The sequence below is a fragment of the Phoenix dactylifera genome, chromosome 14 (genome assembly GCF_051530095.1).
Source record: "Phoenix dactylifera cultivar Ajwa chromosome 14, Ajwa_hap1_PhDact_Kaust_v1.1, whole genome shotgun sequence".
NCBI lineage: Eukaryota > Viridiplantae > Streptophyta > Magnoliopsida > Arecales > Arecaceae > Phoenix > Phoenix dactylifera.
In genome coordinates, this window is record NC_143203.1 from 25,866,088 (window position 1) to 25,881,731 (window position 15,644).

Below are 15,644 nucleotides of genomic sequence, written 5' to 3' on the forward strand. Positions count from 1 at the left end.
TATTTTATGCTATATTATTATTAGTATCATTATTTATTATTATTATATTATAGAGTTAGGGGTATTTTAGAAATAAAATAAAAGATTATTTTTTTGACTCCCCGGTCCAAAATTGATTTACCCATCTTCTTGATAGATGAGATTTTTTCTCTATTTCATAATAAATACTATTTTGGGAAAAATAACTTACTCATGTTAAAAAGTTATAAGATTATGGATAAATTAGACAATTGATTAACTTTTCGATAATATTTACCGATCAAAAAACGGGCTATAAATGGATACCTTGCCTTCGTTCCATCTCCAGTCACTCGTCCAAGCCTGAAAGACTCTTCAGAAAACTTCTACTCTTGTTTCTATAAGCAAAACAACCGCTCCCAATTAAAGCTCCCGCCCTTTACTTCCTCCGATGGACACCTCGATCGGAACCGTGGACGGGGTCGCCAAGCCCGTGTGCAACGACGTGGGCTCCCTCCCCGCTGCTGCCTGCCACCCCACCAGCCCCGCCGCCGCTCCCATGTGCGCCGCTGAAGCCACCCTCGGCCGCCACCTCGCCCGCCGCCTCGTCCAGGTGGGCGTCAACGACGTCTTCTCCGTCCCCGGCGACTTCAACCTCACCCTCCTCGACCACCTCCTCGCCGAGCCCGGCCTCAACCTCGTCGGGTGCTGCAACGAGCTCAACGCCGGCTACGCCGCAGACGGCTACGCTCGCTCCCGCGGCGTCGGCGCCTGCGTCGTCACCTTCACCGTCGGCGGTCTCAGCGTCCTCAACGCCATCGCCGGCGCATACAGCGAGAACCTCCCCGTTATTTGCATCGTCGGCGGCCCCAACTCCAACGACTACGGCACCAACCGCATCCTTCATCACACCATCGGCCTCCCCGACTTCTCCCAGGAGCACCGCTGCTTCCAGACTGTCACCGGTTACCAGGTAAACGACCAACGCTACGCTCTCATCTCTCGATTTGAGTCCTTTTCTCCCTTCAAGGTTGAATCTTGGGTCCTTTTCTCGCTTAAAGATTGAATCTTGGGTCCTTATCTCGCTTAAACATTGAATCTTGAGGCTCTTCTGTGTGTTCATAGGCGGTGGTGACTAACCTGGAGAATGCCCACGAGCTGATCGACACCGCGATCTCCACTGCTTTAAGGGAAAGCAAACCCGTATATATTAGCATCAGTTGCAATCTGCCGGCCATTCCTCATCCCACCTTCAGCCGGGAGCCCGTTCCGTTCTTCCTCGCTCCCAGGTACGGGTTGAAACGGCCTCCTCTGTTTCTTCTCTATTTTTTTTTTTTTTTGGTAAATGCGGCAATTTATATAGCTCTAACTTGAGTACATCCTGCCAAATCACGAGAAAGCAAAGAGTACAAAGAAGAAGGAATATCTCCTATAGATGTCCATAGAAAATCTCCGGAGTGCCGGGCGACGAAAGAGGCGACCCAGTCTGCTGCTCTGTTCGCCTCCCGAAATACATGTGCTGCCTGCAGACCACCCATCTCCTGAACCAGCCTGCGAGAGTCTCTGATGAGAGGATGGCCATCACCATACCTGTCCACGCCTTGGACCCAGTCAATCACCACCGCAGAGTCCCCCTCGAGATACACCCTCTCAGCTCCGAGGGACCTCCTCGCATATAACAACCCCTCCCATGCAGCCCGAAGCTCTGCTCCTACAACAGTAATCCCCTGCGTGCGCCGACCCCCGGCTGCTACCAGCCTACCAGAAGAATCTCTGATCACGAATCCAACACCACCAGATGCACCATCCATCGACATACTACCATCGAAGTTCACTTTGAGATGACCAAGGGGTGGGGGTACCCAAGAAACATAGGCGAACCTGGGCGCTACAACAGCGGAGAGAGTGCCCCAGATGTCCCTGGCCATCTCAGTAGAGAACAACGTGGTAACTGCAGTAGCCTCCCTAGCCTGCGCTACAGCTCTATCCGCCACCATCCTCGGCGACAACCTCCTACCATCAAATATGCCGGCATTCCTGTCCAACCAAATATGATAGGCCAGGTATGCCCTGAGGATCCCCCCTCCCAAAATCTGGGGCTCCGCATAGAAACTCTCAGCAGATGGATCAAATCCTGTGTCGACTCCATCACCTGGGGTAAGGGTGCAGGTGAACTACTCCAAATCTCCCTCGCCCTAGGACACTGCAGAAGGGCATGATCGATGGTCTCCTCAATCTCCATGCACACCTGACAAAACTGGGTAACCCGTACTCCTCGCCGAGCTAGCACGCTTCTGGTCGGTAGGCACCCCCATGCCATCTTCCAGATGAAAAGCGCCACTCGCGGGTGAACCCGCATCCTCCAGATCCATCCTCCCTCAATCTGTCGGGCTGGCTCCCTACTGCACAAAACATGAAGATTCCTAGCTCGTACCCGCGTCCGGCCTGATGGCATCCATACTAGCCTGTCAGGCTCCTTCCGGGCTGGTACCGGAAGAGCCAAAACCAACTCTGCCAACTGCTCCCCAAGAACCTCCCGAATCAGCCCAGCCCTCCACTGACCCCCCAACAGGGTCCAGCAAGTCACAAACTCTGTATCCACTCAACCTCGCCGAATCCACCATGGTCGGCAAATAACTGATCGGCAACTCAGTCACCCAGCAGTCCTCCAAAACATCAATAGATCGCCCGTCCCCAATGGCCCATCTGATCTCCGGAAACACCAACATGGCTCTGGCACACATCTCCCTCCAGACCGGTGAATGGTGACTGCCAGCTCGTGTCCCAGGCAGCAATGGACCATACTTGGCCCTCATCAGCGAGAACCACATACTGTCGGGCTCTAGCATGAATCTGGCTACGTGACGTGCCGCTAGAGCCTCCCGTCTCACCACCAAAGACTGCAACCCCAAACCCCCCAATCTAGTCGACTGACACACAACCTCCCATGCTAATAAGTGAATACCTCAGGACCGCCACTGGAATGAAAGAGTTGGAGAGAAAGTAAGTGGGAATCAAAGAGAGAACTGACCGAACCAAGGTGATCCTCCCCATCATCGATAATGTGTGCATTTGCCATCCCTCCAGTCTATGTCTGATACTAAGCTCCAGAGAGGAACAATCCCTGCTACGTAGCCGCCGACCTGAGAGTGGAATCCCCAAGTATCTCAATGTGCCCTCCTGCTCACCCACCCCCAAAATCCCCAGAATAGAATTCTTCACTGCCAATGTTTCTTCTCTATTTCATTGAATCTCCGGAGTGCTTCAAAAATCGGTTCTTTATTTAAATCTCTGTTTCTATATGTTATTTTGTTTATATAAGTACGTTTTTAGTACTGGAATCATTAGAGCGAACAGAACCTATGTAGTGCTTTCTAGATAGTTTCTGAGATCACATCATCATTTAAAAATCGTTTCTTTTTCTTCCTTGGTGAATTTAAACAAGCTGCTCAATGGAATATATGTAGTTTTTAGTGTTCTGTGACTCGTTATCGTCAGCAGATTGAGCAACAAGTTAGGTCTAGAGGCGGCTGTCGAAGCCACGGCGGAGTTCCTGAACAAGGCGGTGAAACCGGTCTTGATCGGAGGCCCCAAGATCAGGGTGGCCAAGGCTTGCGAGGCCTTTGTGGAGCTGGCGGATGCTTGTGGTTACCCCATAGCTGTGCTTCCGTCAGCCAAGGGACTCGTGCCGGAGCACCACCCCCACTTCATTGGAACCTACTGGGGTGCCGTTAGCACCGCCTTCTGCGCTGAGATCGTGGAGTCGGCCGACGCTTACCTCTTTGCAGGGCCCATCTTCAATGAGTTCACCACGGTCGGCTACTCCCTCCCCCTCAAGAAGGAGAAGTCCGTTATCGTGCAGCCTGACCGTGTGGTGTTTGCCAATGGGCCTGCTTTTGGGTGTGTCCTGATGAAGGACCTCCTCCGGGAGCTCGCCAAGCGGCTCAATCGCAACACAGCTGCCTACGATAGCTACCGCCGGATCTTCGTGCCCGATGGAGTCCCGCTTGAATGCAAGCCCAAGGAGCCTTTGAAGGTGAACGTGCTCTTCAAGCACATCCAGAATATGCTTACGCGCGACACTGCTGTGATCGCGGAGACCGGCGATTCGTGGTTTAACTGCCAGAAGCTTAAACTGCCACAGGGTTGCGGGTAAGGCCTTCGTCCGAAACTCAGATGCTTTCCACATATAGCAGTTCTCTGATCATTCTGTGTTGTTTGATGGTTAAGAACTAGTTGGTATGTTTCAGATATGAGTTCCAACTGCAATATGGTTCTATTGGATGGTCTGTGGGAGCGACTCTGGGGTATGCCCAAGCAGCAAAGGATAAGCGTGTCCTTGCCTGCATTGGTGATGGAAGCTTTCAGGTATCATCTGAGTCAGATCATGCACGAAAATCTTAAAATATTGTGTGTTCTTCCGAAGAAGTACAACTCTGATGACTTGATCCTCTCGTTCAATTCAGATGACTGCTCAAGATATTTCAACGATGATGCGGTGCGAGCAGAACAGCATCATTTTCCTAATAAACAATGGGGGATACACCATCGAGGCGGCGATCCATGATGGGCCTTACAATGTCATCAAGAACTGGAACTACACTGCGCTGGCGGACGCTATCCACAATGGCGAGGGCAAATGCTGGACGACGAAGGTACGTAGGAGTCTATTTATAATGCCAGAAACTCAGTACATGGCCATGCAAAAAGGCTTTAGTTAGATGTTTACATTTGCGAAGTATTAACCAGAAGGTATTGATATCTTGATGTAGGTTCGATGCGAGGAGGAGCTTAAGGAGGCGATTCAGACAGCACTGGGGCCGAAAGAGAACTGCTTGTGCTTCATAGAGGTTATTGTGCACAAGGATGATACCAGCAAAGAGTTGCTGGAGTGGACTTCGAGGGTTACTGCTGCTAGCGGTAAGCCACGAAATCCCCAGTGATCTCGATCTAAGGACATGAGCGCAGCCACATACAATTGCCTGTGTCGTCGCTTAGACCTGGTTGAACGCTGAGTTCTGGGCCTTCTTCTCCGTCTTCTCCGTGCCGTTCATGTGGTTCTTGGCTTTGCTCATTTCCACCGAGTCCTCCTCCCCGGTGGCTGCTCTCTTGTGGTTCCTGTAGATGGCGTACAAGTATGGCACCTGCACGAGTAAAAACCATTAGGGTTAAATTTAATTAAGCAGGGCTTGTGTGACTTCGAGGCATGGTTCAACATTTTTTTTTCCTTCTTCGACAATACTTACATTCACATATTGCCAACGGTGCATATTTATATTAGTTATATATGTGCACAGCTGTGCAAGCCACCAATCACAACCACTCATTTTTATAGTGGTGCATCAAGATATATGCCTAATGAAGGAGGCCTACAGAAATGAGCGGTTATGATTGGTGGAGTCTATGGCCATATGGTGTATACAATGTAGCATAACTTTTCACTCCTTACTCTGTGCAGTAAAAAATTATTGGTTGGATCAGGTTCACTAGCTCAGCAGCAGCAGATCAATCCAACTACGGAGTAACATGTGCAAACATGCTTGTTTTGCTTCATTTTTTTTCTCCTCTTTCTTCTTCTCGCCATAATTTCAAGTGCTGCTTCAAGGTGATCGGATGGGATGAACTTCTTGGCGAGCGTCATAAAGCACTTCCCGTCAATAATTTTTGAATTGTTTTATTACAATCACTTGGCCCGGTTATGTTAGTGAACCTTTGATGGTGGACCACTACAGAGAGAAAGAGAAAAAGAGGAAGAAGAAGGGAAGGAGAAGGAAGAAGAGGTTATAGAAATGCAGGAAGAAGAGAAGAGGAGGAGAACGAAGAAGAAGAACAAGGAGACTAAGATTTTTTCATTCAACCATCAATTGCCTCATACATGAGAGGGGTGGTCTTTATATAGATCTTACATCTTGACCAAGTCAAGTTATCAATTCATCAAATCAATTAATTGACACTGACTAAACTTGGACCCTTACCAAAATTGGTACACTAAATTGACCCAATTACATAAACCCAATTGACTAGTCTAATAACAAAACAACTGACCAAATTCATTTGACTAAGACAAAAGCAAATAATGCAATAAAAGAAAATGATTCGGATTCAAATAGACCCAATCCGGGTCTGACACAATCTAGGGGCTCAGAATCATCTGAATGAAGGTCTCTGATGTCCCCATCAACCTCCAAATAGTAATTGTTTTAAAATGGACTTACGCATTATAACCAATTGGTTTTAAACCTTTCGCCGCCTCTACCGTTGAAACAAGGGTAAAAAAATACAATCCAAACTGATACCGCTTGGATCGATTTGCAATCCAATGAAAGTGAGAAAAAAGATAAAAATAATTTCTTTGCAAGGAGGAAGATAACTTTCATTCAAAACCTGGATGCCTCCTCATTACAATTCATTACTATTTATAGGCAAGTCATGGGTAACATAAAAAGACAAAGGAAAATGAAAGGTCAAGAGTTGCTTTAATACGGGTAACTCAGAAAATAAAAGGTCAAAAGTTACCTTGATTAGGTAACTCACACAATAAAAGATATCAAAATTAAAATCAAATTCTCTTAGAGAATTTAAAAGATCAAAAGACATCTGACTCTTAAAATATCTATAACTTTCCAACCATAATGCTGATTTTAATGTTCTTAGACTTGTTGGAAAAAAGAGAAAGAGACCTAGAACTTTCATTTTAATAACTTTTCCAAATTCAGCCATTTAATACCCTGTAAAATGGCATGCAAATTGTATGGCGCACCTGCATCACAAACTTGGACTCAACAACCATTCATTATAGATTCCGTGGGATCATCTCTTCTTTTTGAAGGGAGCTAAAAATTTCAACACCCCAACATGCCACGCCGTTAACTAGGCGCCTTTAGTTCCATTGCCCGTTGGTGTGGTAAAGGATGCCGTTCATCCGCGCCTCTGCGACCCAATGGGGAATCCTCTGATTGTTCTTGGTTTCATGCTTATGAATCAATGTATGTACGTATTAGATAAAACATTTCATAATTTAGATTCAGAAATTCGAAAACCAATGTTCTAAGAGCAAAGGTTTCTAATATATGTTTTTGTCTGTTTTTCATTAACTATGAGGACCTTCTTGACAGATCCAACTTTGTTCTTTACATTTCAGGGATATTTTTTCATAGTTTTGTTATACCACGAATAATTATTTAAATTGTTTGGTCACAATTTCTAGAATAACTGTAGTCTGAGTGCTTTCGTTCATCAAAAGAAAAGATGGATATAAATAGTGGCATTGTGCTGGAAATACTATTTTTATTACAATAATTATACTCGGTATAACCATGTTATTGGCTCTACTCTTAAAACATTGATGGTTCGGGAGCATAAAACTTAATCCGAGGTTTATTTGTAACTTTCTTCAAGAACTACAATAGACAATTATCCAAATTATGAAATTATTGAAAAGAAGGAAGGGTGCCAACCCACCCAAATTAATTAAAGAACAGAGGAGACAGAATATTCAAATAATTAGATATTTAAAAGCAATTTAAAAGGTAGGTATAAGTTTTTAATGACTAGATCTAATAGAGGCATTTTGGAAATTTAAATATACTACCTACAAGTTGAATTAAAAGTTCTTTTTTAAAAAAAAATACCCATCACATATTGTTGGGATTCCTTAAGTTCTTTTGGCCGCGCAGAATCAAGGACTTCTAGTTTGACTCACATAAAGCAAGTAGGTGTTTTGGAAATTTCAAGTTTTGCAGTACACATACATACTAATCACATGAACCTTTACTTCCATTGCAACACCATCTTTGTGATTTTACAGTTATTGCATTCCCATCCAAGTGATATATTTTCCTTGTTAATTGGTTACAAATGTTTCCCGAAATTCTTCCAACCAACATTTTTATAAACCCAATATTCTCTCTTCCATGTATAACCATCCTAGCCATTTTAATGAGCAGAAACATCTAGAAATTAGTAAATATTGCATCCTTCATCTCGTCAAGCCAAAGCTCTCTTACCTCAAACCCTTCTTTTTTTGGAGATTAAAACCATTATATCATCTCAAGCCATATCATAATTGATCTAGGCCATCCATGGGGAATCCTCTATAACTTAGGAGTACTAAACACACTAGCCATCATCACTCCAGATATACTATTTGGCTGGGGGAGAGGGAGTTGCCCGGTGTGCTCCGAAAAGTGTTATTTTTTGACTTTTTTGTTTGTATCCGCACTCGGCCTGTATGATACATCCGTCTTAGCCAAAAAAAAAAAAAAAAAAAATACTGGCCATCCCATTCCATTTCCACAATTCCTTTGCTGTTCTCCTCTTTTACAACTTCCAAATTCTAGCCCTGGCCTCTTCCATTCTGTTTAACTCATCATACCACCTATTAGCCTCAGCTAGCTCCTTTTGAAGCCTTTGAAGAGAAGAAAGACCCACAGATACTACCTTCCTTAGCTGTAGACCTTCAAAATGACAAGTTTTAAGGAAGAATATATTTCATAAGTTGGATTCTACCATGAGTAAATCAATATCATTGCATCTATACATAGTGAGGGATATCTGGAAATCAATACCAACACATCTATCTATATGAAAGAATACAGGTGAGCGTATGGAGTACAAACAAAGGGTTCTGCTAGATGATTAACAGTTTTACATGTGAAGCCAGAGCACTTTTCAAGTTCTAGTATCATACATTAAGTACATCGCATTCAATGAAAAGAATTGAAGTTGGCATGACAAGAAAAAGCTTAGATTTACAAATGTAACACCAAATCACATGAAGAATCAGGAAGAAAATAGATAACAAGCATTGCTTTTTCTTTCATAGATAAATGTTTTATGAAAGATAAATCGATGGCATCGTCGATTCTCTAAGGGTGGATGATTTTTTCTGATATGAGGAATCCACCATATTTCCAAAAGCAAAAACATTTTTAGCTGAGAAACATTCAATATTAAAGATAAACTGTTAAACTTCCAGAAAATTTGGCACTTTCGCTTCAAGCTCACTGTCTTCTTTGAATTATTCAGAGAAATTAAGAAAGAGGCAGTTATATATATGCACATACACATGATCTTTGGCCTAAAGCGCTTCTCATGACTCTCAGTAAGCAACTTTTCTAACAAAATATGATGACCAAGGAAACAAGCAAGCAAACGAAATGCAGGATATATCCTATAAGGATATATTGGAGGAAGGGAATCGTGGTTGCAAAAGCCTCTGCCTCTTACTTATAAAGGCATTGGAGGGAACCATGTCAACGGAGGCTACTCTGTCCAAAGCTTCTTTAATGGACTCCTTGAGAGAGTTCAAGCACACACTTCCGGTGCTATCCTTCCGACATAGCAGGAAGACATTCCGAATTCTTCCCCCCAAAGATGACGAGTCTACTCTAATCGTCCTCAGTCTCAGCCTACGGAATGCTTCAATGAGCTCTGCAAACAAGTCTGGCCGGTCGTCGCAGCAAAGAGAAGCCTTTATGTAGAGGTTATCATCATTCAAAGAAAATGTGTTCTGATAGCCAGCATCACTTTCCACGGTCACCACATTTGCTTCTGTTGGGATCATCGAAATCGTGCTAGCATCAACTGCCTTTCTCTTCAGATCTTTTACATGCTCGATCACTCGTCCTAGAAGAGATGCCTTGTCCATCTGCAATCACATAGTTTGAGATTAGATGACGCTGTCCATTTAGCAGCCTCAAAGAATTCTATGATAAACAACCATTCATTGGAAGATCTAATGGCAAGCTCCAATAGTTTCAGTATAATTTGAACTTTTTCAGAAAAAAAAAATATACAAAATAATTCAAACATTCTTTTATCTATCTAGTACATTTGGAGCCACGATTGTGGGGGTGACTTTGGAGTCTCATGTCAAACAGTAGAAGCATTGAGTTTGGATTTTATATGGTACGTATTTCATGCATAGCTGCTATATCATCCATCTTGAAAATAGATGATTGTTGCTCTTATCATATAGCACCATGTTGAGTATCCAATGTGATGCTCTCTATCTCTATTTCTGAGATGAGCAACGGTTTCTGAGGTGCATAACATGATGGTGGTTATCCAGGCATGTAAAGCTCTTCGTGGCGCAAAACTTGCACCGCGGAGGATCCCAACTCTAGAGAATTGGTATGTGAATTCTGTGGTGCCCATGGATAGTTAAATGAGTCATGTCAATATAGGAGCAAGAAGCATATATTTCCATTTACAGCGTTTTACATTGTCCCTTCATATTTACTTTGATACAGAAGGTATAATGCTTCACCCCGTCCTCCACTTGAGTGATGTAAAGTAGTAAGTCCTTGGAGGTGTTTAATTTAGATATTTTATCATCATTTTCTAAAAACAATTGATGGTATTTCAAATGTTATTTTTAAACATATATATAAATGTATTCATATACATATGTAAATAAAGTTATTTGATCGGGACGGATATGCCACACTAATGACCATAATTTTATACTTTATATGAGATAACAAGGGGCTATTGGTTAGTACAACGAAAAAAAAGTTTGGGTTGATAATTAAGTGCGAAGCACAGTCGGGACAATCACTTTGCGGAGAAAAAAAAATTTACGAATGATGGTCGTCAAAGCGATGGTAGTGATGGTGAAGATAGTGGAGGCCATATAAGTAGTGGTGATGGCTTCGTAAAAAAAAAGGCCAATCGTGAGCACGATGAAGGCGGCCAAGGCGGTGATAGTGGAAATAGAGATAGTGAAAACCTAGAGACAGTGGTGACGATGGTGGGGAGATGCTAGCGATATGGGGGCGATGACAAAAGCAATAGGACATGAATAAAGTGGCAGTAGCGGTGATGATGGTGGTACAGAGATTGTAGTGGTGACAACAATGTGGTGGAAGTGATGGTTGTGGTTGTGGCAATAATAGAATAACAATGGCGATGGTAGTAGCGATGGTCATGGCGGAGGTGGCAATGGTGGAGATGATAATAGCATTGATAGCGTCGATTTGTTTGTGGTAGAGGCAACATGGTGGCGTTGATTTGTTTGTGGTAAAGACAATGATAGGTAGCAACAATTAGGGTGGCGCCGATGAGGGTGCTAAAACATATAAATTTCTTATTAAGAGAAATAAAATTATCTTTTTTCCCTCTTTCTAAAAATTTTAAAAAATAAAAAAATAAAAATAAAAACCATAGTACCAAATATATTTTTTTATGTCAATTATTGGAGTTGCATTCTTAAAAATTAAAAATAGAAACGATGCCAAGAATCAAAAAGTCTTGAAGTCTGCTCACATGCACATAAAGTCTAATCTTATAGGTTAGATTACTTTGTCAAAAAACTCCAAATTTTGCTGTCATGTGATCTTAATGAATTAATTTTATTTCCTGTCTGCTAGGACTTATTTAAACCACGGCCTAATCAGACTTTCTGATTCGTCCCCTCATACCAAACTATACCACTTTTAATTCTGATTCTGCATTCAAAAAACTGATTCTCTCCTATCCTTTGCACAGCTAAATTATTTGCAGAAAAGAAGACTTAGTTGAATATGACCCACTTAACCAAGCATATATCATAAAAATTTCCAAGATACTGTTAGATCTACAGAACCGAACAGTAAGTGACAACTTAGTCCATTAGCAATGAATTTAATATCAACATTATTACTGTTTGCGTGAGGATCGAATCTTAGGAAAACAACAAAGGCATTTGCTTCTTTGCCAAGAAAATAAACTTGTTTCCAGAGGATAAGCTAAATCCTACTCAGACCTGACTTGACGGGATGCATCATGATTTGGACTTATCTTTCTGACCTTTAACGGGTTTAGGAGGTTTGAATAAACCAGCATCCCAAGCTGGTTTGGCCCAAAAGATTCCCTCTGCAAGCAGATCAGAATACGGACTGAACTTAGACACTCTTACTTACGCAAGACAATTCATGAACTGTGGAGTGCTCGTTTGGACCCAAAATTAGCACGCTGAGCTCAATAGACACGGTAATGGATTCATATTGGGTCATATGAGCCAGCTAACTTAGAGCAAGCTAACCTAGAAAGATCTGGCCAAGGGAAATTCCGGAACAGCAGAGTGTTTGCACATGACAGTGGCGTAACAAATTCGGTGAATCCTATTTGCGAGAGTCCATGTTAAAAGCCTTGTAATGACATTATGATAGTAATCTTGCTGGCAAAAAGCAAGGTTCTAAATGGCCTCAAACGGTAACAATTTGTTCATGCTAAGCTAGTCAGTGGCTAGTAGACACCAAAAGGTGTGTGTGTGTGTGTCTCTGTGTGTGTGTGTGTGTGTGTTTGTGTCTCAGAGAGAGAGAGAGAGAGAGAGAGAGAGTACCTTGTTGGAGTTGGGGATCATACGCCTAAGAGTAGATAGATGTGAGTTAATCCTCTCTCTGCGCCTCTTCTCAGCCTGGCTATGGATTCTTAGAGTTATGGCTCTCTCATCCTCAGACGAGGAAGGGTAGAAGGACCCCTGGCCTAGAAACGGAGGAGCCGAGCTGGAAGGCCGGGGGCGCAGCAAAGAGCCCTTGCTTGGAGTGGGGAAGGTGCTACGCTTCCCCTCCTCTGCCCAACCAGTTGGTCGACCATAGCGTGCAGCCATGGATGAAACCCAAACCAGCAACACCACCACTCTTCTCTAATCACTGACTCCAAGCTTCTTCTCTTCTTCTCATCCACTCATACCACACAGTCTAATTTTCAAAAGGAAGGGCCGAAATTTTAGACCTTGGACTTCCTGAACGTTTCTGAGACTTGCACTCGCTCCCAAGCGCCACCAGAGAGAGTTCATTTCACATCCACCCCAGTATTTGCTACGAAAGCTTTTCCCACCTAGAGAAAAAAAATAAAGAGGAGGTTTAAGTCACATCGATCCTTTGGCACCAAGTGAAACCATGATGCGATGTGGAAAAGACGGCCTCGTTTGGGAGCACTTCCAAGTTCCAATCCGTGTGCTTTAAAGCTACAAACAGTGCAACAGTTCTAAGAGACGCTGGTTTTACCGCATCCTCGCATGGCTGGTACTCAAGGGACACTCCTTGGGGGACTGTTTTTCTTGCTGAGAGCGGATTTCCTATAATGGATATATAATAGCCTTTTTTTTTTACCTTCATCATTCATTTTATTATTTTGATATATTTTATATTTGTATCTACCAACTCTGCTCGTCAGTTGGAAATATTAAGATTTTATTTCATGAAGTAGTGCTTTGAGATTGAAGTGCAGTTTATTTGTTGCATCCCTGATGATGGTCATCCAGTGATGCACACGTACTGCAGAGAATTCTGGTTGATTGGCATGAAACTTGTTACGAGAGCATTTTGTATGTGTTGGCTATAGCAATAGCATGCAGGCCTTGGTACACAAACAAATTGTAAGTACAATATGGTGCTCAAAATACCGTGCATGCAACAGAGAAATAACAGTCCGTAAATCTGACCAGGAGATTAATCTATTTTGGTGACGGATCATAGATTGCTAGTTCAAGAGTTATAGTTGGGTTTGTTGGCTTGCTCAAAATACGTCAAAAATCCCAAAACCCACTTAAATAGAACGAACTGCTCGAACAAGGCTGTTAGAGCATCTGAGCTAACTCGGATTAACAATTTACTTGATTTTTTGAGGAAAAAACTTGCTGATCCATTGCGGCAATGGCTAAACGTTTCAAGCATTTGCTATCAACAGTGATTATCAAATAACATCGTTATCTTATTATTTATTCACTTTTCTAATACTTGTGCTTCTCTTTTTCTTGATAGAGAAAACATAACTACGAGCAAGAACTAATTAGGCACCTCGCGGAGGGCAGTAGGTCGCCAGAGTGGTTGGTGGTGGACAGGGCGATGCGTCAGACTAGGAAGGTCATTTCAGCTACCATCTCGTTCTCTTCTGGATTGATCAGGGGCATATAGGGTACTCTATTCATTATTTCAGCGCTCAGATTTGCTCTTGTTTCTTGGGTGCCCCCACCTCCTGATCATCTCAAAATAAACTTTGATGGTAGTATGTCGGTGGATGGAGTGTCTGAAGGTGTTGGTTTTGTCATTCGAGATCATATCGGCAGACTAATTGCAGCTGGAGGTCGACGAACACCTGGTCTCACAGCCCTTGGGACAAAGCTTCGAGCAGCATGGGAGGGGATCTCTTATGTTAGGAGGATGTTGGCCGCAGAGTGTGTGCACCTTGAGGGTGACTCATCGATCTTGATTGATTGGATTCGAGGAGTGAACAGATACGGTGATGGCCATCCTCTCATCCGAGAGTGCTACAGACTGGTCTAGGAGTTCAGGAAGGCTCATATATCACATGTGTTAGGGAGGCGAACAGTGCTATGGACTGGGTCGCCTCTTTCATTGCCCGACACTCTGTAGAGTTTTTGTGGACATCGGTGAGGGGCATACCCCAATCTTATACTTTTTACTTTCTCTTAACTTGACAGAATATATTCACGTTAGCATTATATGATTTGCCATTTAAAAAAAAAAAAAAAAAAAAAAAAACATAACTACGAACGCTAATGTATACCACGACAGCTTGACATTCTTGGTGAACAATCTTTTAGCCGATCTCCCGTGAATCCGCAGTGGCGGAAGGAGCCAAGCACGGTGAAATATGGAATAGAATAGAACAGAACGCGAGGAGCAGAGTCCATTCATCTACAGACAGCTTGACAGAGTCCAAATTATTGACGGTACGAGCGAACAGTGGAGGGGGAAGCAATCACCATGAAATCCTCCGTTGGGACTGTCAAATTCATTGTCAGTCCAAAATTATTTAGTCCCAGTTCATTTGTTCTTCTTGAGCTTTTGAGAACAAAAACAGAAAAATAAAAGCAAACACCAAACGGGCCCCTCCTCCACGACAAATCATGCATCTCGGACGGCAAACTGAGTTAAAAAGTATGAATCCATCCACTCGAATACTGAATTCAATATATTTTTTCGTCGGATAAGCATTCCCATCATTCATCAGTGCACAACGTGCGCATTACTATTCCACTTATGAAATGTCGTCGAGATGTAAGGAAGGATACAGCAACTGGTTTGCACGATAGGCATACGAAACATCGGTGAATAGATCTCGCGAATCTCAGAACATTTCTTAACCCGACTATATAGAAATTATCACGCTAGCGGATGCGGATCCCGCTTCAATGCTTCTGCATCAAAACCAAAAACGATGAGTTCCTTTGCGGATCAGAGACATTTGACATCCCATTTAATGAACCAACTGCTGGATCAGAGACATTTGACACGGGAATTCTTCGTTGCAAGTATCCAGCACTTCAAAATTAACGTGCTAAGAATGCATTGGGACAATGGCAATGATCGGCCAGCGTGTAAACACTCCATCAGGCTAAGAAATTAACGTGCTAAGAAATGGACACTGTTTCATCTTCCTTCACGTATGCTGCAGAAGAAGGTGCACTGTTCGTGACCTCGCTTGTACTTTCACGAACACTAAGATAGGCTCATAACATAAACTCGAAGATGTTAGAAAAGTACACTTAACGTAGTTCATCAGGTTGTTCAGAGACTCCTTCCTACCTCGTGGAGAACTACTTCAGCGATAAAATCCTAATCCAACAGTAAAATCCTCTACGAGCCTAGCAGCAGCTGAGACGCCCGTGCTCTCTCTCTCTCTCTCTTCATTCTTTCTAGGGGACTCGACAATACCTTCAACCATCTCCATGAACT

At 43.1% G+C, this 15,644-nt stretch overlaps 2 protein-coding genes across 2 annotated transcripts; one reads left to right on the forward strand and one right to left on the reverse strand.

Annotated features, from left to right (window-relative positions):
* The first annotated feature begins 302 nt into the window (after positions 1-302).
* LOC103718137 (pyruvate decarboxylase 1-like) lies at positions 303-5,509 on the forward strand. The gene is made up of 6 exons (XM_039132421.2): positions 303-931; positions 1,084-1,247; positions 3,460-4,110; positions 4,209-4,326; positions 4,425-4,613; positions 4,731-5,509. The coding sequence occupies exons 1-6, from the start codon at positions 410-412 to the stop codon at positions 4,899-4,901; spliced, it is 1,815 nt and encodes a 604-aa protein (XP_038988349.1). The 5' UTR covers positions 303-409; the 3' UTR covers positions 4,902-5,509.
* Positions 5,510-8,751: 3,242 nt separating this feature from the next.
* LOC103718111 (transcription factor bHLH51-like) lies at positions 8,752-13,002 on the reverse strand. The gene is made up of 2 exons (XM_039132423.3): positions 12,284-13,002; positions 8,752-9,607 (listed from the first exon to the last, which is right to left on the reverse strand). The coding sequence occupies exons 1-2, from the start codon at positions 12,548-12,550 to the stop codon at positions 9,131-9,133; spliced, it is 744 nt and encodes a 247-aa protein (XP_038988351.1). The 5' UTR covers positions 12,551-13,002; the 3' UTR covers positions 8,752-9,130.
* Positions 13,003-15,644: the final 2,642 nt, after the last annotated feature.

Bases quoted from the DNA above. Each gene is read 5' to 3' on its own strand.
- LOC103718137 (XM_039132421.2), top strand. From the start codon at position 410: ATGGACACCTCGATCGGAACCGTGGACGGGGTCGCCAAGCCCGTGTGC. The intron at 4,327-4,424 runs GTATCATCTGAG...CGTTCAATTCAG, and splicing joins TTGGTGATGGAAGCTTTCAG to ATGACTGCTCAAGATATTTC. The intron at 4,614-4,730 runs GTACGTAGGAGT...ATCTTGATGTAG, and splicing joins GCAAATGCTGGACGACGAAG to GTTCGATGCGAGGAGGAGCT.
- LOC103718111 (XM_039132423.3), bottom strand. From the start codon at position 12,550: ATGGCTGCACGCTATGGTCGACCAACTGGTTGGGCAGAGGAGGGGAAG. The intron at 9,608-12,283 runs GTACTCTCTCTC...ATGTGATTGCAG, and splicing joins TGATCCCCAACTCCAACAAG to ATGGACAAGGCATCTCTTCT.